Genomic DNA, 25,225 nt, shown 5'->3' with positions numbered 1-25,225 from the left:
GCATTAATAGAAGCATTGCTGGGAGAATTATCAACAACCTCCGATATGCAGACGATACCACCCTAATGGCAGAAAGCGAAGAGGATCTAAAGAGCCTCTTGTTGAGGGTGAAAGAGGAGAGTGCAAAAGCTGGTTTGAAACTCAACATTAAAAAAACTAAGATCGTGGCATCTGGCCCCATCACTTCCTGGCATATAGAAGGGGAAGAAATGGAAGCAGTGACAGATTTTACTTCCTTGGGATCCAAGATCACCGCAGACGGTGACTGTAGCCACGAAATTAAAAGACGCTTGCTCCTTGGGAGGAAAGCTATGGCAAACCTAGACAGCATAGTAAGAAGCAGAGACATCACCTTGCCGACAAAGGTCCGTCTAATCAAAGCTATGGTTTTCCCAGTAGTAATGTATGGCTGTGAGAGCTGGACTATAAGGAAGGCTGAGGCCGAAGAATTTATGCTTTCAAACTGTGGTGCTGGAGAAGGCTCTTATGAGTCCCCTGGACTGCAAGGAGGTCAAATCAGTCAATCCTAAAGGAAATCAACCCTGGCTGCTCATTGGAAGGACAGATCCTGAAGCTGAAGCTCCAATATTTTGGCCACCTAATGCGAAGAGAAAACTCTCTGGAAAAGACCCTGATGCTGGGAAAGACTGAAGGCAAAAGGAGAAGGGGACGGCAGAGGATGAGATGGCTAGATAGCATCACCAATGCAATGAATACGGACCTGAGCACGCTCCGGGAGAGAGCGCAGGACAGGAGGGCCTGGCGTGCTATGGTCCATGGGGTCACGAAGAGTCGGACACGACTGAGCAACAAAGCTTCCAAATCCTGGGAAGTACTAGTTCCCCTCTACTCAGCACTGGTTAGGCCTCATCTGGAGTACTGTGTCCAGTTCTGGGCACCACACTTTAAGAAGGATGCAGACAAACTGGAGAGGGTTCAGAGGAGGGCAACAAAGATGATCAGAGGACTGGAAACAAAGCCCTATGAAGAGAGACTGAAAGAACTGGGCATGTTTAGTAGCTTTGAGAAGACTGAGGGGAGATATGATAGCACTCTTCAAGTACTTGAAAGGTTGTCACAGAGAAGAAGGCCAGGATCTCTTCTTGATCATCCCAGAGTGCAGGACATGGAATAATGGGCTCAAGTTACAGGAAGCCAGATTCTGGCTGAACATCAGGAAAAACTTCCTGTTAGAGCAATACGACAATGGAACCTATTACCTTGGGAGGTGGTGGGCTCTCCCACACTGGAGGCATTCAAGATGAGGCTGGACAGCCACCTGTCAGGGATGTTCTGACTTGGATTCCTGCATTGAGCAGGAGGTTGGACTTGATGGCCTTGTAGGCCCCTTCCAACCCTACTATTCTATGATTCTATGACGGTGGAACCCATTCCCCAGGGAGGCGGTGGGCTCTCCCACACTGGAAGCAGTCAAGACAAGGCTGGACAGCCATCTGTCAGGGGTGCTCTGACTTGGATTCCTGCACTGAGTGGGGGTTGGACTCGATGGTCTTACAGGCCCCTTCCAATCCTACTATTCTATGATTCTACGAATCATCTTGCATGTATTATATATCATCATTTGTATAATGTGCTAAGGGAACAATCTTTGGGTCAGATTTTAGAGCTATATTTGGGGAGGTCTGTTCATAAGATGTCATCTGTCTGCTTTGTGGGTAGGACAGATATCTGAACAGTTAAGTGTATTTTCTACCTATAGTAACTGGTGCTAGGAAAAAAATCCTGTGCCTTGTCAGACACAGGACGTTAGGGCTTTCAAATATAATTTTATACTGGTCTGTTTCCTTATTTTAGCTCGAGATCCAGAATTTGAAGTTCATTCTTTATGATTTGGGCTTGTGTTAACTTTATGTAAGTATGTTATCTTTTTGTTGATATTTTTTGTTAATTTTGTTTTGCAATGGTCTGGTGACTATATATACAAATGAATAAATCTGACTGGAGAGCCAATGACTGGGTTCACACAACACGATGCCCGGCACTCAAGGGGTTGCCATGGAACTGCGGGTTGCCAGAGAACTGTGGGTTGTTGTGTTGTCTGAACCCAGCCGCGATAATAAACCATGGTTTGTTAACCACGAACAATCCGCAGTTCACAACCCAACACGACATCATGGGTTCTCTCCGTGGGCTGTTTGTGGTTAACAAACAACCCATGTCCATGGCTGGCTGGGGAACGCTGGGAGATGCAGGGCTTTTTCCGTCTAAACTTGCACAGGACTGCGCCCTTCGCCATCCTCCCGATGGGGGCTCCGGTGACTGGGTCTTGCCATGCCCGCTTCCCGGGGAGCGAGGCCCACAGAGTTCGGCGGAACTTTCTTCCGAGCAGAGAAAGGCGATGGCCTGCCTCGCCTTGTGGACAGGGGTCCCCCTACTGCGGAGGGGCTGGGGCGGGGCGCTGCCTCCTCGACGCCGTGGCGCGGGTGAGGCGGGCGGCCGCGGAAGCCCCCGTTCCGCTCCTCCTCCCTCCCTCCCGAGCCCCGCTCCTTTCCTGCCCGGCCCCTCGAGGCCGCGCGCCTGCGGGGCCGGGGCCGCGGCCGCCTGGCTTCCCTCCGTTGGGGCGAGCCGCTCTGCCGAGCAGCAGAGGCCCGCCGCTGGAGCGCCGCAGCGCGGACGCCCCGCGGCCTCCGCGCTCCAGCCGGACGCAGCTCCGGCGGGCTCGGACAGCTGCGAAGCTGCCGGCGCGGGCCGGCCGAGGGGCGCGGGCGCGGGCGGGGGCCGGCGGCCCTCCGTCCTCCCCGCGTCGGAAGCGCCCCGCGGGCGCCAGAGGGCGGGCCGGCCGCCCCTGCATCCCGCCCGCCCGCCGCGGCTCCTCCCCGCGGCCGCTCTCGCGCCCGGCCTGCTGCTCCCGCGCCCGGCGCGGGGAGGGGCGCGGAGCGGAGCGGGGGGCGCCCGCGGGGCGCGGCTCGGGGCCTCCTCGGTGGCGCCGCCGCGCCGCCAGCTGCGCCCTGCGGAGCGGCCGGGCGATGTGGCCGCCGCTGGCGCTCGGGGCGCTCCTCTTCCCGGGGCTCTTCGCCCTCTCCATCCGGAGCCTGCGCTGGGTCGCGCCGGCGTGGAGCCTCAAGGACCGCGCCGTCCTCAGCGGCAGGTACCGGCTGGCGCCGCGCGGGGGGCCGGGCGCGGGGCCGGGGGCCGGGCGCGGGGGGCCGGGGGCCGGGGGCCGGGCCGCGCCGCCCGGATCCTCTCACGCAAGCGGACGGGGCCGGAGGGAGCCCGGCGCAAAGCGGCCGGGGAGGCGCGGGGGAAGCTGGGCGGGGGCGCGGCGGGCCCCCCGGCGGGGGAGAGGCGGGCTGCCCGCGCGCCCCGGGGCCAGGCGCCTTCGCCCGCGCCCGCGCCGCGAGCGACCCGGCGCTCCGAGGCAGCCTGCAGCCCGACCTGGCGCTCGCCGGGCGTGTGGGACCGCCGCTCTCATCGCCCGCAGCCGGTGGCCAACGGGCAGCTCACGTGAACTTAGGTCAGGCGGTGGGGTTGTGTCTTTAAGGTGCCTTTTCCCCCGAGCCCGGCGCCCACCGGCTCAGAGAGTCGGACCGCAACTCCCATTGTCCGCAGCCGGTGGCCAGCGGGCAACTTGCGTGAACTTGGGTGCCTTCATTAAAACCGCAGTCGACTCGAGCCTTTCCTTTTGCCCGCCAGGTGTGTCTGACTACAACTCCCATCGTCCACAGCCATTGGCTAGTGGGGCACCTCGTGTGAACATGACTCAGGCGCCTTAATTCAACCCGCAGTTGACCTGTCTGCAACTCCCCTCACCCACAGCGGTTGGCCCATAAGCGTAGCTGGCTGGGGCTGGTTATGGGAGTTGTAGTCCAGCCCACCTGGAGGGTTGAGGGAAGTTGCCTTAAGAGCAAAGCAGGCTTGTTGGCCTGCGTCTTTCTTTCTTCAAAGTGTTTTTCTCCCGCGTCTCAGCCAAAAAAAGGCTCTCCGAGTAGCGTAAATCTCATCAGAGAAATGGGGACAGGCTTGCAGTCTGGAAGAGACCCCACACATAAGGAACAAGGGATGGGGAGGGAAGAGGGGAAAACAATGGCATGGTCCTTTCATCAGGGCTGGTGGAATGGCCCTGCTTTCTGCTCTAAGCACAGTTTTTTGAGCTTTTTTTTTTAGCATTCTTTCAGCATTTCAAGACAGAAGAAACGTGGGGGGGGGGGATTCTTTGCAACACCTTTGGAGAAAGATAAGCGGCCCCTGAGGAAGAAAAGTCCTTTCTGAAATGCATTGGGCAGAATAAAAGTTTTTTCCCCGGCACCTGAGAATATTTTCTGTTTTGGGACGTGTGAGTGCCTTTCCCTCTCGTGGTTTCCTCCCTCCAGCGCAGCTTGCTGGAATGGCTGCTGGTGGCGACAGTTGAGGGTGGAGGACCCTTCTTTTGTGTGTGGGGGGATCATTCAGCAAGCCTTCTGGATCCCATAGGGTTCCTTAACATGGTTTGGGGGAAGTAACATAAAAGAGCAATAGCGTAATATCAATGGCTACTAGTCCTGAGGGGTAGATATGTCCTCCAGTATCAGAGGCAGTATACTGGGGAATACGAGCAGGAGGGTGCTATTGTGCTCATGTCCTGCTTGTGGGTTTCCCATTGGGGCATCCATTTGGCCACTATGGGAACAGAACGCTGGACCAGATGGACCTTGGGTCTGGTCCAGCAGGGCACTTCTTATGTTCTTTACGTCCTTAATAAGACAATCCTATGCAGGCTCCAAATGCAAAAGGCGTCATCCCCTTTCATCTCCTTTCCCCACCCTATCGGTTGGTTCCAGATTTGGGCAGCTGTAGAGGCCCTGTGATCCGAAGCACATTGTGCCTCTGAGTTGGCCTACTTAGGATTGCGCACCAGAGCTTCCAACATTGGCTTAACACAGCCTTCTTGGTGGAGGGTGATGGGAGTTGTAGTCGCAACACATCTACACGGTGCCGGGTTGGGGAATAGGGCGGCCGCTTGCACATCGCACCTCCACCGCAAACAAAAGGGAAAACGCATCACTGAAACAAAGAACAAAAGAGGACGCCCATGTGTGTAACATTTGCATATGCAAAATTATATGTACAGGTGCAAATTTAGAAATGGTAACTATTATTTGAATAGAACTGCAGTACACAGGGGGTTTTTTAACTGTGTTTTAAAGTGGCCTTTTAGTTTTTTAACTGGTATTTTTAGTTTTTAATCCACCCAGAGGACATTAACTATTGGGCGGATTAGAAATGTTCTAAGTAAATAAATAAATAAAATATAACTTGCTGTGGTGGAGAACACGGACTAGGTGACCCATGTGAACATGGACATTCTGCTGTCCGGGTGTAAACTGTTTTATTTATTTATTTATTTATTTATTATTACACTTCTATTGTGCCTTTTTTTCCACTTGCGAGGAACCCAAGGCGGCTTACCTGGACTTCCTCCTCCTCTCCGTTTTATCCTCACAACAACCCTGTGAGGTAGGTTAGTAGGGATGGCAGAGAATTCCGCCACGGGCTCCAATGAGGTTTTGATTCGGATTAAAGGGGGACTGCCTTGTTGTGGCGAAGGGGCTTGCGTAACTCCGTGAAGCCATAAGCTATGCCGTGCAGGGCCACCCAAGACGGACAGGTCATGGCAGAGAGTTCTGACAAAATGTGGTCCACTGGAGAAGGAAATGGCAACCCACTCCAGTATTCTTGCCAAGAAAACCCCATGGAACGTATCACAAGGCTAAAAGAGATGACGCCGGAAGATGAGCCCCTCAGGTCGGAAGGTGTCCAATATGCTACTGGGGAAGAGCAGAGGGTATTTCCAAGTAGCGCCAGAAAGAGTGAAGTGGCTGGGCCAAAGCCGAAAGGACACTCAGCTGTGGATGTGTCTGGCGGTGAAAAGAAAATCCGATGCTGTAAAGAACAATATTGTTTAGGAACCTGGAATGTCAGATCAATGAATCAAGGTAAGCTGGAGGTGGTCAAACATGAGATGGCAAGATTGAACATCGACATCTCGGGAATCAGCGAACTCAAATGGACAGGCATGGGCGAATTTCATTCAGGTGACCATCATATCTACTATTGTGGGCAAGAATCCCTTAGAAGAAATGGAGTAGCACTCATAGTCAACAAAAGGGTGGGAAAAGCAGTACTGGGGTACAATCTTAAAAAAGATAGAATGATCTCAGTACGAATCCAAGGCAAACCATTCAACATCACAGTAATTCAAGTCTATGCCCCAACCACTGAGGCCGAAGAAGCTGAGGTTGATCGGTTCTATGAAGACCTACAACACCTTCTAGAACTAACACCAAAAAAAGATGTCCTCTTCATCATAGGGGATTGGAATGCTAAAGTAGGAAGTCAAGAAATCACCGGGATAACAGGCAGGCATGGCCTTGGTGTACAAAATGAAGCAGGACAAAAGCTAATAGAGTTTTGCCAAGAGAACATGCTGATCATAGCAAACACTCTTTTCCAACAGCACAAGAGGCGACTCTACACGTGGACCTCACCAGATGGTCAGTATCGAAATCAGATTGATTATGTCCTTTGCAGCCAAAGATGGAGAAGCTCCATACAGTCAGTAAAAACAAGACCTGGAGCTGACTGTGGCTCAGATCATGAGCTGCTTCTTGCAAAATTTCGGCTTAAATTGAAGAATGTCGGGAAAACCACTAAACCGTTCAGGTATGACCTAAATCATATACCTGATGAATATACAGTGGAGGTGAGGAATAGATTTCAGGGATTAGACCTGATAGACAGAGTGCCTGAGGAACTATGGACGGAGGTCCGTAACATTGTTCAGGAGGCAGCAACGAAATCCGTCCAAAAGAAAAAGAAATGCAAGAAAGCCAAGTGGCTGTCTGATGAGGCTTTACAAGTAGCTGAGGAAAGAAGGGAAGCGAAAAGCAAGGGAGAAAGGGGAAGATATACCCAACTGAATGCAGAGTTCCAGAGAATAGCAAGGAGAGACAAGAAGGCCTTCTTAAATGAACAATGCAAAGAAATCGAGGAAAACAACAGAATGGGAAAGACTAGAGATCTCTTCAAGAAAATTGGAGATCTCAAGGGAACGTTTTGTGCAAAGACGGGCATGATAAAGGACAAAGAAGGCAGGGACCTAACAGAAGCAGATGAGATTAAGAAGAGGTGGCAAGAATACACAGAAGAACTCTACAGGAAAGATCTGAATGTCCCTGATAGCCATGATAGTGCGGTCTCTGAACTTGAGCTGGACATCCTAGAGAGTGAAGTCAAGTGGGCCTTAGGAAGCATTAGTAACAACAAAGCTAGCGGAGATGACAGTATTCCAGCCGAGCTATTTAAAATCCTAAAAGATGATGCTGTTAAAGTGCTGCATTCAATATGCCAACAAATCTGGAACACTCAACAGTGTCCACAAGACTGGAAAAGGTCAGTTTACATTCCAATTCCAAAGAAGGGCAACGCCAAAGAGTGTTCAAACTACCGCGCAATTGCGCTCATTTCACATGCCAGCAAGGTGATGCTCAAAATCCTACAAGCTAGGCTTCAGCAGTATGCGAACCGAGAACTACCGGAAGTACAAGCTGGGTTTAGAAGAGGCAGAGGAACTAGAGATCAAATCGCCAACATTCGCTGCATCATGGAGAAAGCAAGAGAATTCCAGAAAAACGTCTATTTCTGCTTCATTGACTACGCTAAAGCCTTTGATTGTGTGGATCACAACAAACTGTGGCAAATTCTTAAAGTGATGGGAGCACCAGACCACCTTACCTGTCTCCTGAGAAACCTGTACGAGGGTCAAGAAGCAACAGTAAGAACTGGACATGGAACAACCGAGTGGCTCAAAATTGGGAAAGGAGTACGACAAGGCTGCATATTGTCACCCTGCTTATTTAACTTATATGCAGAGTACATCATGAGAAATGCCGGGTTGGATGAATCAGAGGTCGGAATTAAGATTGCTGGGAGAATTATCAACAACCTCCGATATGCAGATGATACCACCCTAATGGCAGAAAGCGAAGAGGATCTCAAGAGCCTCTTGTTGAGGGTGAAAGAGGAGAGTGCAAAAGCTGGTTTGACACTCAACATTAAAAAAACGAAGATCATGGCATCTGGCCCCATCACTTCCTGGCATATAGAAGGGGAAGAAATGGAAGCAGTGACAGATTTTACTTTCTTGGGCTCCAAGATCACCGCAGACGGTGACTGTAGCCATGAAATTAAAAGACGCTTGCTCCTTGGGAGGAAAGCTATGGCCAACCTAGACAGCATAGTAAGAAGCAGAGACATCACCTTGCCGACAAAGGTCCGTCTAATCAAAGCTATGGTTTTCCCAGTAGTAATGTATGGCTGTGAGAGCTGGACTATAAGGAAGGCTGAGCGCCGAAGAATTGATGCTTTCGAACTGTGGTGCTGGAGAAGACTCTTACGAGTCCCCTGGACTGCAAGGAGGTCAAATCAGTCCATCCTAAAGGAAATCAACCCTGAGTGCTCATTGGAAGGACAGATCCTGAAGCTGAAGCTCCAATATTTTGGCCACCTAATGCGAAGAGAAAACTCTCTGGAAAAGACCCTGATGCTGGGAAAGACTGAAGGCAAAAGGAGAAGGGGACGGCGGAGGATGAGATGGCTAGATAGCATCACGGATGCAATGAATATGAACTTGAGCACGCTCCGGGAGAGAGCGCAGGACAGGAAGGCCTGGCGTGCTATGGTCCACGGGGTCACGAAGAGTCGGACACGACTGAACAACTGAACAACAACAAAGGGGGACAGTCCAGTCCAGATTAAAAGGAGGCAGTTCTTAGCCAGGTTAAGGAGCGCTACTAGGGAAGGGTTCTGAGTGAAGGGTTCTTCCGCTCTAGCACTTAGCGTAATAAGGAAAATTTGTTTTTAAAGTGTGAGGGAGGGAGCCCCACACACACACACACACAGCGGCTCCCTAGTAATTGCAGCATAATTACAGCTCACGAGCAACAACAATAAAAAAAATCCAGTGTTTGTTGCTGTAGGGTGCAATTCGATGAGCAGAGTTATAGGATCAGTGTGTAAGCATTTTGACACTAAGTAACAATGCAGGGAAAAATGCAAGAGAATGCCATTGTAGAGAGGGGGGAAGAACACAGCCCCCCCACAATCGTCCCGACATGCCCTTCTAGAACGACTTGCATTTACATGTGCACAGCCCAGAGAGCACCAGCTATTGGGCACTATAGAAACGAAATAAATAAATAAATAATACCTACAGTGTGGGGCAGTGGTTAGAGCATCGGACTGGGACTTGGGAGATCCAAGTTCTAGTCCCCACTTGGCCATGAAGCTCACTGGGTGACTGTGGGCCAGCCCTGACTCTGAGCCTAACTTACTTCACAGGGTTGTTGTGAGAAGGAGGATTGTGTAAGCCGCCTTGGGCTTCCTTGCAAGCAGAAAAAAGGCTGGGGATATAAACATAGTAATTAAATTAAGAAATTAATAAAAATGCCATTGCTGGGTGTAGGGAAGAAAACGTTACCAAGAGACAGGAAGAAAATCATCCCGAAATGTCCTTCAAAAATGATTGACACTTCTCTGCAGCACAAATGTAGTCCCGTTGTTTGTTTATAGCATCCCTTTTTAACAGACCCAGCCTTTTAACGTTTCTTTTTTCATGTGTTTTCACCCCTGGACAGTGTGGTCCTTTGGCCCATTCAAACAAGTTGTTATATCTCAAGAAGCAGGACTTTCGTCTCTTTACCGTCTTAAGGAGGGAAAAAGGAAACACGATAATTACTACCACCATTATTACTATTGTTGTTGTGATTATTATTACTATTATTATGCAATCCACTTACACTTTCAGCGCATGAAACCACAGGTTTCTGCCCTGAGGGGTTTATAAACACGAGGGAGATAACAGAGGAAGAAAAAGGAAGTGGAGGTGGGATAAGCAGGGGAGGGATAAACAGTGCATACCCTTAGTTTTACTTTTTAAAGCATTTTTATTCCACTTTTCGGCTCAAAAGCCTCACAGAGAGCTTGTGTAAGGTCAGTTAAAAAAAACCAAGATGGTCCCTGCCCTGCTGGTTTTCAGCCTAAAAGACATGACACAAAAGGAAACGACACAAAAGGAAACGGGGTGGGGTGGGAAAAGGAAAACAAGCAAACTCAGGCACTATTACAAAGGATTAGCAGTCATCACTGAGCACAGAGCATTTGTGGTGTTCTACAGCCCTTCTCACTGATGCTTGCAACAACTTTGAAGGGTGGGGCGAGATGATCATCTCCTATATTAGGTGGTGGTGTTTGGAGCTGATGGACAGGAGCGTTCCTAAGGTGATCTAAATGAGCCCAAAGGGGAGGAGAGATTTGAATCCAGGACTTCCCAATCCACGTTCTTAATCACTGTGCTGTACTGCTTCGTTTCGCACATACATGTAGCCAAATAAAAACAGGCTGAACAGCTCATGAGTGTTTGTCAGCACAAACTGTTCTCGTCTCTGGAACAGCCCGTGTGGATCATGACCCATCAAAGGCCAGCCAGTGGATTTTTGGGGCTGTGGAATTTGAATCCAGGGCTCTCTTATTTCACCCTAAAAATGCTATGCCATGTAACCAGCCATCCCTTTTAGTTACTTCCTACTGCCTTCCTGGTGGCAGCGAGAAAATCTTGGCCTTTGTTGGAACAGTGAGGGGAATGGGGGCGGGGGAAGAAAGGGAAAAATCCTCCTTGTTGAGATCTAGCAGCTTGAGGCTTCCTGCTTGTTGAGATCTAGAAATGTGGCTCATGTTGAGATTTAGCAATGTGAGCCCGACATTTTTCCCCACTGGATAAAACGAGAATGTGTGGTGGCTGTCGAAAGCAAATGAGGCGGTACATTTGGGATTTGTAATCCTGTTTAACCACCCATTTAGTGACTGGTTAATATAGGATCATACCATACAGGGGCTTTTTCCCATTGAGCTGTGGTCCTTATCTTTAAAAACAAAATAGGATTCCAGTCCTGATGGTTCTGAATACAGGACTGATGCATACCGGAGCACAGTCATCTGCCTTATACGAGTCAGAATACTGGTGCAGAGTACTGGTGTAGAATACTACAAGTTCAGTGCTGTCGACACTGATTGGCAGCAGCTTTTCAGGGTTAGGGTTACGTGGCCCTCTTCCTCTCCTTTTTATCTTGACAACAGCCCTGCGCGGTAGGTGAGGCTCAGAGTCAGGGACTGGCCCAAAGTCACCCAGGGAGCTTCATGGCCGAATGGGGAATAGAACCCGGATCTCCACAGCCCCAGTCCAACACTGTGACCCAGGGGTTACAGCCTGTGGCCCCCAAAGGACCTCTGGACACCATTCTTGGCACCTGACCTCCCACATTTTTTTAAATTAACACATTTTCTTACTGGCAACAGAGATCTCTGTAAAATAGGTTTCTGTTGGTGCTGAAAACTGGGGGCCCAACGGAGTTGCTTAGTGTGTTTGTGGCTCAGACCCCTCCTCTGCCTTGGACTCAGTCTTTGGGGCAGGTTCCTTGTCCTTTGCCACGCCTCCCATGGCAGCCATTTTGTGGCAGTGCCCAGGAGAGTTTCTCAAATGGCCAATGTGCTACCCACTAACCCGGCTCTAACCGCTACACCACGCTGTCTCTCAATCAAAAGGCGTTGCACGGCTATCCCGTTCTTGCTCCTTAACAGATTGTTGTTGTTGTTGTTGTTGTTATGGCAAGGACACAGGAAGGCTACAAATTCAAGGCTCCTCTATGAAATTCCCTGAACGAGGCAGGGCGATTGCAGAATAGCAGCTTCGTTCGTTTATTTTTCCTGGGATGTGCGTGTCTTGGGGGGTCACCTTTGCTTCTGACCATCTCCCTCCCGATGCGTTGGACTACAAATCCATCACCCTACGCTGGGAGTCGTTGTCCAGTGCAGCCGGGTCGGGGAAGGGCACGAGGCATTGGAGATGGGATCTGTTGTCCAGGGACCTTTGGGAAGCCTTCTGTCAGGTGTGCGTGTCTGCTGAGCGTTCTTTAGGGCAGTGCTTCTTAAAACCACCAGGCTATGGGGCGCTGGAGAAAGCCCCCTCCCCAGACGCCACAAGGGAAACGCAAGCCCAGTGGCTGCAGGCTTGGATGCTTTGTTTTTTAAAAAATTTCAAAGTCCAGGAAATACTTCAAAGTGTATTTGGGGGGGGGGGGAATGTGGCCTAGCGCCTGGAGGCTCAGGGTTAACCTCGCCTCCCCCCATTCATAATATCCAGGAAGCTGGCAATCCTGCATGGCGATGTTGTTTTTACCCCCCCCCCCCCCGTGTCTGACAAGTCTCCCCAGATGCCAGCCGGGCTGAACACACTGTCCCATTTCCGCCGGGGAAGGGATGCTTGAACAGTTTATTGATTTATGGCTATTTACCAAGCGTATCTGGACACGATGACCTTGCCAGCTGGAGTTTTCAAATGGTTTGTGGCAAGGCTGGAAGCATTTGTTTGCTTTGTTTCCTTCTCCCCAACCCCCCTCCCCACACTTCAGAGCCAAACCCCGATGAGCTGCGAATTGCGACGGTCCGGGTTCAAGTCCTGTCTCTGTCATGAAATCCTGCCTCTGTCCTGCCTCTTCTTGCCCAGTGGCCTAGGGCAAGCTATGCGTACTTGCTTGCCCGCTCCAGGGGCAAGATGAGGGAATTAATAATACCGGTCTACCTTACAGGGTGGTTGTTGTAAGGATGGCAATTAGATAATGGCGTGTGAAGTTCTTTGAACATACGGAGCTCTGTACCTGCCTTCCCCGACCTGGTTTCCTCCAGATGTGTTGGACTACAACTCCCAGCAATGCTGCAATGTAGTCCAACACACCTGGAGGGAATCAGGTCGGAAAACTGCTGTAAGGGAACAAAGCGGTGGGGACAGTGAGTGTCACAGATACGCTGGGCCCAAGCCATTTAGGAGTTTACAAGCTGGACCTGCTGCAAAATGCTACAGTATGGAGCATTCATAGAATCATGGGGTTGGAAGGGGCCTACAAGACCATCGAGACCAACCCCCTGCTCAATGCAGGAAGCCTGATTCCCAGGCGGTCTCCCATCCCTTCCACTCAGTTTCCGGTTTCCCCCCTCCAGGAGTCATTCAGCCACTGAGCACGCTCATTCCTTACTGGAAGTCTTCCCCTCAACTTTAGGTTTTTTTCCACCGTAGTTTGTATTTTGGCAAACCGTGGAATTCCCCCATGCCAGTGGATAACTCCCCCGTGGGCTGTTTTGGTGATGTAAGGAACGGCACGCACCCCCAGGCATCGCAAATAGAGGGAACACAGCACAGTCCTCTGCACTGGGGTGGGCATATTTTGACCTGCAACTCCCATCATCCCTTAGCATTGGCTATACTCACCAGGGCCGATGGGAGGTCTGGGCCAAAACACCTGCAGGGCCACATAAGATGCCCCCCACCCCCCGTGCAGAGATGGGAGCCGACGTGTACGATGCCCCTGAGTGTCTACTGGAGACAACAAAAGCTGTTTTTCTCGGCTTAATTTCCATGCGGGTGGTTATTTTCAAGGGGCATCCCAGCTGGGGAGGGAAGGGCTAAGGTCTCCCCTTCCCACATGCTGCAACACCCCTCCTCATTTTTTTCTCCCTGCATGACAATTAAACTTGTGGGGGGAAAACCTTTTTCCATTGATTTGGAATGATCCGAGTCAGGGTGACAATTTAATTGAAGAATTTATTTTATTTGAGATTATTTAGATGAGAAATTAATTGGCGTTGCCTCCTGTGAAATTTCAATAGTAATTATTTCCAAATGTGCATATATAGATATAAATTAGCATACGTAGATTTGTGTTCTGTGGGCCTGGGGCCCCACATCTTTTAAGTGCCTTGGCGCCAAGCTTTCCTCTCTCTCTCTTTCTCTCTCTCTTTTTCCTCCCCCCAGGCTGGTGTCATCCGTTCAAGCCATCATGGCCACCGTTTCGGGAATTGTGGTTGTCTTTAGCTGCAGGGATGTGGTTCATGGCAGGTAATTAAAAAAGGAGGAGGGTTGTAAAGCCAAGCCAGCCACGCAAGGACTTTCACCCGCAGAGATACCTGGCGTCCTCTTGCTTGGGAAAGAACGCCCGTGACTTGAGAGGGACTGGCTTTGGAGTAAGCACACGTGGGATCGGGGCCAACTGGGACCAAACAACTTGCGGTCGCTTTTATGCGTCTGATCAGATCAGAATAAGAGCCAATGTGGGGTAGTGGTTAGAGCGTTGGACCGGGACTCAGGAGAACCAGGTTCTAGTCCCCACTCAGCCATGAAGCTCACCGGGTGACTTTGGGCCAGTCCTGGCTCTCTGCCTAGCCTACCTCACAGGGTTGTTGTGAGTACAAAATGGAGGGGAGGAGGAATGTGTGAGTCGCCTTGGGTTCCTTGCGAAAGGAAAAAAGTTGGGATATATTTATCTATTTATTTACAATATTTATATACCGCTCCCCATCAGAAGAGTTTGGAGCAGTGAACAATGCTCCGAAATATAAACGCAACAGTAAGTAAATGAGATTCTTTTTTCTTTTTTTACAAGTGGTTGACAGGGGATAACCATCCCTGTATCCAGATCTTGAGTGCGAGTTCAACCCAAGGGGTCATAGAATCATAAGAGTTGGAAGGGGCCAGTTAGGCCATTGAGTCCGCCCCCCCTGCTCAGTGCAGGAATCCAGCTTAAAGCATCCCTGACCGATGGCTGCCCAGCCCCTGCTTGGATACCTCCAGCAACAGAGCGCCCCCCACCTCCCTGGGCAGTTGGCTTCATGGTCTGACTGTGAGGAAGTTTTTCCTGGTGTTCCAGCCAAATCTGCCTTCCTGCAACTTGAGCCTGTTATTTATTTTGTGTCCTACAGTCTTGGATGATGGAGAACAGGCTGCAGCCAGTTGGATGATTTGGCCTACAACTCCCATGATCCTTCACCATTGCCTACGCTGGCTCGGGATGATGGAAGTTGTAGGCTAAAACATCTGGAGGACCACAAGTTGCCCACTCCTGCTTTAGATACTTGAAACGTGCTGCCATAGTAGATATCAGAGTTCTCTTCTCAGAGCTCAGTTGCCAGAGACCAAACTCCCAGCGGAGGCAGAACACTGGGTGTGTGTGTGTGTGTGTGTGTGTGTGTGTGTGTGTATATATATATATATATATATATATATATATATACATACACACACACACACACACACCAGACCCGGCCAATCCACAGCCTTCGTACTGCCCGCCAATCAGAAAGGCTGATGTTGGGCTCGCGGCTATTCCCATCTTCGCCTGAAGGGGGCTCTGGAGCCCTGAGCACAAGCCGTAGCAAGATCGCTCGCTCCGCTAGGCCTCAGCCTCCCCTGCCCACGGGTCTCCCGGTTCGAACCCCGGCCTCGCCCAGTGCTACGGCGCTCACCCGGTCAGATACGATCAAGGAAACGGAGCGCTATGGCTGCAGGTCACAGATTTTATGGGCAGCAGAAAACTGAATTGTGTGTTGACTCAAAAGGCTCTTTTGTGTGTTTCCTCCCCCCCAGACAGAAAAAGTCCGCTTTTCGCTTTCCTCGAGCGACGGATGCTTGTCTTTCTGACACTCTTCATATTGTGTAGCCTGAAGCGATTCCTAAAAAGGGAACCCAAAATCAAAGTGCCAGTCTCATAATGGATAGATAAAAATCCAGGGTGCGACCAAACTTGGGATGCTGTGTCCAGTTCTGGCCACTGCGCCTCAAAAAGGAGATCACAGAGTTCGGAAAAGTGCAGAAAAGGGCAAATAAAATGATCCGGGGGCTTGAGCAACTCCCCCACAAGGAAAGGCTACATCATCTGGTATGGTTTGGCTTAGAGAAAAGGCGAGCGAGGGGAGACAGGATAGAGGTGTGCAGAAATATGTATGGCATGGAGAAAGCAGACAAGGAGACATTTTTCTTCCTCTCTCGTAATACCAGAACCAGATGGGGTCCTCCCATGGAGCTGAGCAGTGGGAGATTCAGGACAGATAAAGGGAAGGACTGCTTCGCACAGCGCAGAGTGAAACTGTGGAACTGGCTACCACAAGACATCATGATTGCCACCAATTTGGATGGCTTTAAAAGGGGGTTAGAAAATTCCTGGAGGAGAAGGCGATCAATGGCTACTAGACCTGATGGCTCTATGCTACCTCCAGTGTCAAGGGCAGAGATCTGTATTTGATGATTCACAGTGAAGCGCCACATCTTCAGCACCGATGGCACTATCTAAAGTTTATAGTGTGTGTGTGTGTGTGTATAATACTCAATTCCATGTGGCCTAGGATGACCTCCCTTCTCCAGGCGATAATGGCTGTGTAGAAATTATTTCCAAAATGGGCCGTTTCGTCGGTTGAACTTCTTCCTAGTTGCTCAAACACTGTCCCAGCAAGTAGGCAAAGGGGAAAATGTTGCTGGCTGCCAGGGTTTCTCAACAGCCTCTTGCCTGGGGAAGGGATTGCACAAAGAAATGGGGGTGTTTTGCATCTCTGCTTTTCAACTGGCACCGGGAGAAACTTTGCAGAAGCAATTGTGAAGCGAATTGAGAGCAGGAGGGAGACTACGACACCCTTCCACGCAGTTCATGACTGGGGGAAAAGTGAACCATTTTGCTCCCCAAAATACCGATGGTGAACATGCGTTGGGGATTTATTTATTTATTACATTTATATCCTGCCTTTTTTCCTCCTTATGGAACCCAAGGCGGTATACATAATCCTCCTCCTCTCCATTTTATCTTCACAACAGCAACCCTGTGAGGTAGGTTGGGCTGAGAGTCTGCGACTGGCCCAAAGTCACCCAGTGAGCTTCCATGGGCGAGTGGGGACTAGAACCTGGATCTCCCGGCTCCCAGTCCAACACTCTTAACCACTACACCACACTGGCTCTCCAGATTGGATTCAATGGGTCGTTTTAGTTTTTGTGTATGCGTCTGGGGGAAACCATGGCACAATTAGAGGTGTATAAAGTTATGACACTATGGAGAGAGAGAAGTATTTGCTTTTTGAAAAAATCCCTCTTGTATAATACTAGATTTTGGAGTTACCCAAAACCAATGCTTGGCAGGTGTTTGAGGACAGACAAAAAAAAATTCTTCCTCGTGCACTGTCTATAGTTTATTTATTTATTTATAGTATTTTGATCCCGCTCATTGGCCAAAATGCCTCCTGGAGCAACTTATATGCAGTCAGTAAAACAAAACAGTCCCTGCCCACACGCTTACAATCTAAAAGACATGACATGCAAGGAAAAAGGGATGAGGAGGGAAGAAGAAGAAAAATTAAGTTGTCTTTCAGTGGCTGGTGGAGTGGTCTCGCGTCTCCTCTCATTTCCGTCTAATGAACATGTGGAACTCACTGCCACAGGATTTGGCAATAGTGACTAGTCTGGATGTGTGTTTTTTAATAAAAAGGCCATACACATTCATGAGGGTGGGTTATCCATAGTTATTAGCCCCTTTAGCCATACTGAAGCTTCATGTTCCAAGGCAGCCTAGCTGGGAGTATTCAACTGGGTAAGGCCATCAGTTTAGGCCCCGCTTTGGGGCCTTTCCCCCAACCACCGATTGTTTGGCGGCTTCTTGGCTTTTGTGCAGGTTTTCCCCCCGATTCTAAAAGTTTGAAATGCCTCTGCTAAGGCTTCGTTACTGGCAGGAAGAGCTTTTGGGTCCTGCCCCTTTTGCCTTTGCCAAAAAAGAGGTTCAGCATCCTTGCTTTACAAGATCTCTCCTTTGGCACCTGCTGTGATCAAGAGCGGCCAATCCGGACGTCTAAAGCTTGCCAGTTTCAAAGCAAACTCCCATATTCTCAAAGGTGAAATCATGTTTTGCGTTTGAAATTTTGCAAAAGACAGGTGCAACCCCACCCACAAACCCCTTGAGTTAGATCTAGACTTAGCCCTCCTTAGAGCTGACCAGTTGATTTCAGTGGGGCTACCCTTATATGGGACGAAACCTGGATCCAACCCCTGAAGTTTTTGCACATGCATTTTGCCAAACGTCGAACGCAAAGCTTTCAAGTTTGAAATGTGGAGGGTTTGGTGGGTTGGGGTGTGTGTTTGGCTACATTTTTGAATGAAAACATGTCAAAACGGGAAATGTGGGGTGCTTGGCGCTGCAGTCTGAGAATGTTAGTTATTGGGCAGATTAGAAATGTAATAAATCAATAAAAATAAACCAGTCCAATTTCCTGGCTGGGAAGCAGGTGTGATGTCCATAAACAAGACCCGCTGCGTCCTCCTTCCCTGACAGACACTGGATCGCCCGCGAGTACATCTGGATCGTGTTTTCCTACATGATCTACGACATCTGCGCCATGTACATCTGCTACTGGCACAAGAACACAGAAAAAGAGCCGGGCGACGGGATGCACTCCCTGGCCAGCGTGAAGAGTTTCCTGAGGAAGGAGAGGCTGATGGTTACACACCACCTCTTCATCCTCATCGTCCTGACGCCGGTAGCCGTGGTGAGCCTATCCTCTGATGGGAGGGGCAGCGGTGGGCCCTTGAGCCCCTGCCTGCGTGGGCTGTGCCAAAGACACGTACGCGCAAAGTCGGAGCGCGCCGTGCACAGCCAAAGGCCCTCAGGCACAGCATCAGGACTGCTTAGCAGCAGGGACAATTACGTCCTCCTTGTTGTCCACAGCACCTCCGAGGCGACCGGGGAGACTTCTTTGTCGGCTGCATCTTCATGGCCGAGCTGAGCACCCCCTTTGTGTCGCTGGGCAAGATCCTGATGCAGGTAAAACAACGCATCCAAGCCACTGTATCTCCGGGTCTTTCAAAATAGTGGGCGCCCGCAGCATCCGGGCGTTTGGCTCGCCCCCCCGGGTTGGCTCTGGAGGCACACTGTGCTCTGACACTCAAAAGGGGTCACCGCTCCAAGGACAGAAGGGTGAGGATGTCCTGCCCCTAGAATCCCCCCTTCCCTCCCCAGAATGATGTCCCCCAAAATAGCGGCCAGTCCAGAACAGTGACTTGTACATAGAAAGAGGCTCTGCACTTCTGATTCAGAGACTGGTGAGAATTAAGCCCTCCCAGGGATAGCTACAGGGGAGGAGGAGAGGCCGGATTTGTGATGTGCGGAGACACGACGGGCTGCTTTGTCGGACAGCAGATAATCCTGTCGTATTCTATCAGGAGTGACGGATTGCCCCATGCGGAGATGTGGCAGGATTATCCGCTGTTGCTGCGGAGGCGGAAATGGAAGGGAGCAAGGCCAGAACAGGGAAGCATGCAGAAGGGCAGCAGGCAACCCCTTCCATGTCTGCCTCTGCCTCCCAAATTAAAGGCGCTTTCAACGCAGGGCTGAATTCCATTTTGGAGAAGCTCTCTGGGACTGCATTCTCGTGTTGGGAGGGGCCCAAGGTAAAAGGGGTGGTGCCAAAAATGCCAGCCTGTTTTAGCCCAACACTCTTACTGCCAGTAGCTCAGCCTTAGGAACAGTTGGGAAGCCACCAAACGATGGGCAGGGGTTGGGAGAAAGGGGTGGTGCCGGGGAAGGGGCGTGGCCACCAGAGGTCCAGATAGGGAACCGAGGAGGGCCAGCTTTGGCTCATGGGCCAGAGGTTCATCACCCCCTGCTTTAATGAGTTGATTACGAGTTATGTCTTGCGGTACACTAGCGTGCTGCTGGATCAGAGATTATCCTCATTTGGGATGGCGGTTCTCCTCTCTTAACCCTCTCAGTGTTCTCCCTTTCTTTTTCCGGCGGCAGCTGAAAATGCAAGACACCCGCTTGCACAAAGTCAACGGCATCCTCATCTTGGTGACCTTTTTCTTCTGCCGGATCGTCCTCTTCCCGTTCATGTACTGGGCCTACGGCCAGCAGGTGGGCCTGCTGGTCTATGAAGTGCCGTTCCACATCCCTCTCCATTGCAACGTGGCCAACGCTCTGCTGATTGCCCCCCAGCTCTATTGGTTTTCCCTCATCTGCCGGAAGGCCACGAGGCTCTACAGCAGTGTGCCCGACCGAGCCAGATAACGGCGGCTTGGGCCTGTCCTGCAAGCACCGGGTGCCTCGCCGTTCAGAATTGGCATCTTTGGGGGGAGAAGGATTTTGGAACCTGCCCAGGTTTTTACCGGGGGTAGCCTTGTCTGGCAACAGAAGCCTGGGTTACCTCCATTGCCGTAGAACAGCAGGAACAAGGCTGGGGGTTTTGGTTTGATTTTAATCGGAATGTCTCCTCTTCCACGCATACGATTCACTGTGATGTACTACCAGAGTCATTGCGGCACATCAGATATAGGCAGAGGTCAGGCATCGTGACCAGGAAACTGTTACTGGCTAGCGAGACCAATGGGTGTCCAGTTCTGGATGCTGCCCGTCCTAATCTCCCAGCCTTTTTTGCAGGTCCAGGAGGGGTTTGGAAATATTCCTTCTGCTAACGCGAAGTTGTTCCCTCGATAGCCCATTGCTCAACGTTTGTCCTGCCGTTTCCTCCTCTTCCCCGCCCCCACACGATGCTGACCCCCTCTCCCCCCAACCTCTGCACCCTTCTTTCAACTCCATTCCAAGATTCAGGGTGCAGCTTCAGCCAGTTTTATGGAAACTGAACAAACCCGTGGCCTCCTTTCACAGCTGCCCAAAGCTGGCCGGCGGTAGAATTTTGATTCAGATATTCAAAGGGCCCGCTTTCAAAAAAAGAGTAGTTTTTGAATGCTGAAGAAGTCATTTCCCTGAGCATTTCTTTTTTAAGCTTAATTTTCTTTCTGTTCTTTTTTGAAAAGCCAAGCTTCTAGTCCTTATGGATGCAAGGACGGGTAATGCAGGGTGGAACTGCAGTAGCCGGGGAAGAGGTTGAGCGAGATCACCCTCGAATGGTGGATGTCCTCAGTACCTCACTACTCCTCCCCACGCCTCACAGAAGCTGAATAAATCCAGCAAGATAAGCAGCCGTAAACTGGCTTGTCCTGTAACTCAGCAGTACAGCCCCTGCCACGCATGCAGACAACCACAGGCTCCATCCCTGGCATTCCCAGTTAAAATAGGGTGTCAGCTGGAGAAGGCCGCCAGACTGACTGGTACAGCCTTTGTCTCTGAGAAAGAATGCGGGGCATCGTGCAGCTCGATGGTAGTTTTGGGGAGGAGGGAACGCTGGGCGGCTGGGGGCACCCCCTTTTGGGAAGGCCGATTTGTGGCCGATTTGAACGGCTCGGGGGGGCAGGGTGGAAAGACCTCCCCTGTGGCAGCTGCTGCACTAGGCCGTGGCGTGGACCTGAACTGAGTAAGGCCAGGGGCGTTGCTGAGCCTGAGCCCATAGGGCACATGCCCCGGATCTATTCCCCGGAGCCCTGAGTGTCTGTTGGCACCAATGGAAAGTTTTTCGCTTGGCATGAGCAGGGAGTTCTTTTCAAGAGAGATGGCAACTGGGGAGGGAAGAGTTAACTCTCCCCACATTCGTCAAATCTCCCCCCCCCATCTTCTCCTCTATGGAAATTAAGCTTAGAAGAAAGCAAATTTCCATTGGTTTAGGATGATCTGGGGCAGGGTGCAAATTAATTGAGTTTATTTTGTCTGAGACAATTTGGAAGAGGAGTTAATTTACCTTCTTTGAAAATTAAATAAATCCTAAGTTATTCTGTCTACATTTGCATATGCAGATATAAATTGACATGTGCAACTTTGATGCAGATTGGTGGCCTGGGCCCCAAAGCTTTTCAGGGCCTAGCACTACCCCTGCGTAAAGCACCTATGTTGTGGATCAACCCGATACACAGCTGTCTCCCTCTACCATGCTGGCAGTGTCATGGGGGGTGCAGAGCTTTGCCACGGCACAGGCCCCCGGGGCTTAAGAAGCTGAAGGCAACCAACTCTTCAGAAAAGGAGAGGTCAACTGGGCAGGCCTTTGCAGAGGCCCCCAGGGCAGGGGTCCCCAACCTTTTTGGACCTGAGGGCACATTTGGGAATTTGAGAAACTGCTGTGGGCACTACCAGAAAATGGCTCTCACAGAGGATGTGGCTAGTCACATAATGGCTGCCATGGGGGCCTGGCTAGTCAAGGGGTGTGTAGTGGAGAGAGCAAAGGGAAAAGATTGGGCAGGCCAGGAAGCAACTCGATATTCTCCTCCCTTCTAGCCTCACTATTTCTCTCCACCCAGCCCCTTTCCTTGCTATTTCTTGCCCTTTCCTGTCCCTAGCCGCCTTCTTTCCCTTCCGAGCCCCTAGCCTTGCTGTTTCTCTCCCACTCACCCTGCTGTTTCTCTCCATTCCCAGCCTCTAGCCTTGCTCTTTCTCTCCCCATCACATCTTTATCTCGCTGTTTCTCCCCACTCCTAGGCTCTTTCTCTCCCCTCTACTTTTTTGCCTCGCCTTCTTCCTGCCTCCTGAGCAGCTAATAAGCCGCAGGTTTAGGAACAGGAAGGAGAACTTTATGTTTCTCGATTTTTCATTAAAGACTTTTTTTTGTGGGTGGCAGGAAGAGCTGTGCGGGTGCCATGCGTGCTGCATTGGGAACCCTTGCCCCAGCGTGATCTTAAGTGCTTTCCTGCAGGACGGTTATTCGTCAGGTTCTGAAGCTCACATTCTCCCTGGTCAGGCCGATGGGATAGGGGCAATTATTTCCAGGGGGCGGTGGGGATACCCAAACCCCAAGAAGTTTGGCCAAGGAGAATCTGACGTGTGTCTTCTCCCCCCCCCCCCCAAGATATTGGGTCTTTTCAGACTCCGGGTCAAGTGCCACCCACATTAATGGTTAGGATGGTCTAATAGCTCTCACTACCTGTTTCTATTACAGAGATGTTGCATCCAGCTGGGGCCTGCCTCTTCTGGAGCAGCCTTGCCCAGCCTCCAGATGTTTGGGACTTCAACTGGCATTGGGCCCCAGCCACCACGGCTAGGAATGCTGGGAGTTACAGTCCAGAAAATCAGGCCTGGTTGGAGGCCACCTATTCTGGCGGGTCAAAAGCTCAGACAACGGCCACGTCTCCCAGCCTCCCTTATCTATATTATGACCAAGAAGGTGCCTTACGCTAGGGGGTGGTCAGATGGTTGATCTCCAGATTGGACTTCAACTCCCAGAAGCCCCTACCAGCATGACCAGTAGTCGGGAATGCTGGGGGTTGAGGTCCAAACCATCTGGAGATCAACTTTCTCCCCACCTCTGCCTTACAAGAGGTGGGGAGACCCTCATAAAATCTAAACATTGCACTTATCCTTGCAAGCATTCCTTTTAAAAATATTTTTTTTTGCTCCTTGGTAAGCCATCTGCTGGTTTATCTTAACAATAACCACTCCGGCATATACATATATGTCTGCCATATTTATTTCTCCCAGTTATCTGCGTATTTTCTTTAAATGATTGTATGCCAACTTCACCCTGGTGTCCTTCAGGTGTGGTGGACTACAACACATGCTGGCTAGGGGATGCTTGGTGTTGTAGTCCCAACACATCTGGAAGGCATCAAGTTGGCAGAGGCCATTCTACACTGTCAGTTTTCTTTGGTCCTCCCAAGAGGTCATAAAGAAGTCTGTAGACCCACCAAACATTGAAGAGAGCCATTCAGTCTCACAGTGGGGTCGCGGAACAAGATTAATATCAAGATAATTTTATTTATATCTAAGTTTATGGGGTTTTTTTCTTGGCTCTATTCAAGATCAAATAACAAAAAAAAAGTGTACTGTATTTGTTGTTGATATTTCTAATACCCCATCAACAGAGATATGTGGTCAGAAGGATGGAATGGGGCGACATTTTTGGTCCTCCAAAAGAGCATAAAAGATACGTCCGAAACAGCTGGCCGGTCTTTAAGAACGTTTCTGCGCTTTTATACGTCTGGTCATGCAGGTGATCTGAAGTGGCCAGACCTGCCAAAACACACAACCACTTACAGTGTTTACACTACGCTTGTGGGACACCGTGCGGGCGCCCGCAAGGATGGGTGCCGCCTCCTTCCTGTGACACAGCCCTGACGCGTGGGCGGAGATTAGCGAAGAAGACTGCATGGACGCGGACAGAGTCCCTGGATTACAGCTGCTTTCCCACAAGACGAATGCCCTGACGTTTGAAAGCGGTCCAATAAAATATTCCTCGAGACATTCTGCCTTTTCCCATCTCATTTCTGCATGGAGTTGTTGGTGTCTTAGATTTTGTAGGTACTTCCCAGAAGAGTCAGGAATCCTCCTCTGATGAGAGGTAGGGTAGTTTTTTTAAATTATTATTACTACTACTACATTTATAGCCTGCCTTTTTTTCCTCTTGCAAGGAACCCAAGGTGGCTTATGTGGTGTGTGTCCCCCCTCTATTTTATTCTCACAAAAATGTGAGGTAGGTTAGGCTGAGACTGGCCCAAAGTCACCCAATGAGTTTCATGACTGAGTGGGGACTAGAACCCGGATCTCCCGACTCCCAGTCCACCACTAACCAGTATACTATAACCCCGGCTTCCCCAACATGTGGCCTTCCAGATGTGCTGAATAAGCGCCCCCCATTAGATTATCCTGGGTTTTAGTAGTATGAGGTGAAAAAAGGCTCCCTATTCACTTTCTCGACAGGATGCATAATTTTATACTTCTCTATCACACCCCTTTCTCATTTTGTGTATTTTTTTAATTTAAGGGCCTCAAATATTGTAACCTTGTCTCATAAAAGGAGGTGCTCCAGCCCCTTGATTATTTTGGGTGTCCTCTACACCTTTTCTAGCATTAAAATGTGTTCTAGCTCTACAAAATAATAATACAACCAGCTTTTTGACTTGCGGTGGACAGAACCATACACGGTGCTCCAAGTGTGGTCGCACCATGGATTTGTATAATGCAGAGGTGAACCTCAGAGCTGGGAGACCAAAGCCACCCCGTCTGTGGTTTCCCAGAGGGCAACATCCCTTCCCCCCAATTGTTTCCCCAATGACTTTTGTGCAATCCCCCCCTTTTCTAAAAGATTGAAACGACTCTCCAAAGGCTTAGTTACTAGGAGGAAAAGCTATAAAGTAAAATATGCTGGTATTTTTCAGCCACACCCTTTTAACTTTAGGCCCCACCCACCTCACGAGCTTTTCTGAAATGGAATTTGGCCCTCAAGGTGAAAGAGGTTCAACACCCAGGTATAAAGGCATCGCAATATTGGCAGCTTTATTTTCAGTTTACTCTTTTTCAATTGGTCCAATGACTAATGGACGTTGGACCGTTAAAGGTCATTGGACCTTTAATCGGACCATTAAAGGTCATTCATTGGACCTTTATTTTCAGTTTGCTCTTTTTAAAATCGGTCCAATGACTACTGTTATCATACCTGAACGTTCAGTTCCTTCCCTAGATTCCCAACATGACATTTCGCCTTTTTCACACCACGGTCA

General features: G+C 50.2%; 1 protein-coding gene across 4 annotated transcripts; it reads left to right on the top strand.

The window, feature by feature from the left end:
• Positions 1-2,883: 2,883 nt before the first annotated feature.
• Positions 2,884-23,972, top strand: TLCD3A (TLC domain containing 3A). 4 transcript variants are annotated; one of them, XR_014786191.1, is made up of 6 exons: positions 2,884-3,109; positions 13,859-13,942; positions 18,186-18,399; positions 18,579-18,674; positions 19,650-22,602; positions 23,016-23,966. XR_014786191.1 is itself a non-coding variant. In XM_084823304.1 (6 exons), exons 1-6 carry the CDS (start codon positions 2,988-2,990, stop codon positions 23,725-23,727), a joined length of 639 nt encoding a protein of 212 aa, XP_084679430.1. In that variant the 5' UTR covers positions 2,884-2,987; the 3' UTR covers positions 23,728-23,972. The 4 variants fall into 4 exon arrangements, 3 of the variants coding, with proteins under 3 accessions (XP_084679430.1, XP_084679428.1, XP_084679429.1); XM_084823304.1 differs by having other exon boundaries at positions 19,650-19,763; positions 23,719-23,972; XM_084823302.1 differs by having other exon boundaries at positions 19,650-23,960.
• The last annotated feature ends 1,253 nt before the right edge of the window (positions 23,973-25,225 follow it).

The sequence above is a fragment of the Heloderma suspectum genome, chromosome 16 (genome assembly GCF_057233095.1).
Source record: "Heloderma suspectum isolate Gila_16-S chromosome 16, 16-S_ref, whole genome shotgun sequence".
Classification (NCBI taxonomy): Eukaryota; Metazoa; Chordata; class Lepidosauria; order Squamata; family Helodermatidae; genus Heloderma; species Heloderma suspectum.
This window is presented reverse-complemented; position numbering and strand designations above follow the sequence as displayed.

Coding starts and splice junctions, on each gene's coding strand:
- TLCD3A (XM_084823302.1), top strand. CDS start 2,988: ATGTGGCCGCCGCTGGCGCTCGGGGCGCTCCTCTTCCCGGGGCTCTTC. Junction 3,110..13,858: donor CGCGCCGTCCTCAGCGGCAG/GTACCGGCTGGC, acceptor TCCTCCCCCCAG/GCTGGTGTCATCCGTTCAAG. Junction 13,943..18,185: donor AGGGATGTGGTTCATGGCAG/GTAATTAAAAAA, acceptor CTTCCCTGACAG/ACACTGGATCGCCCGCGAGT.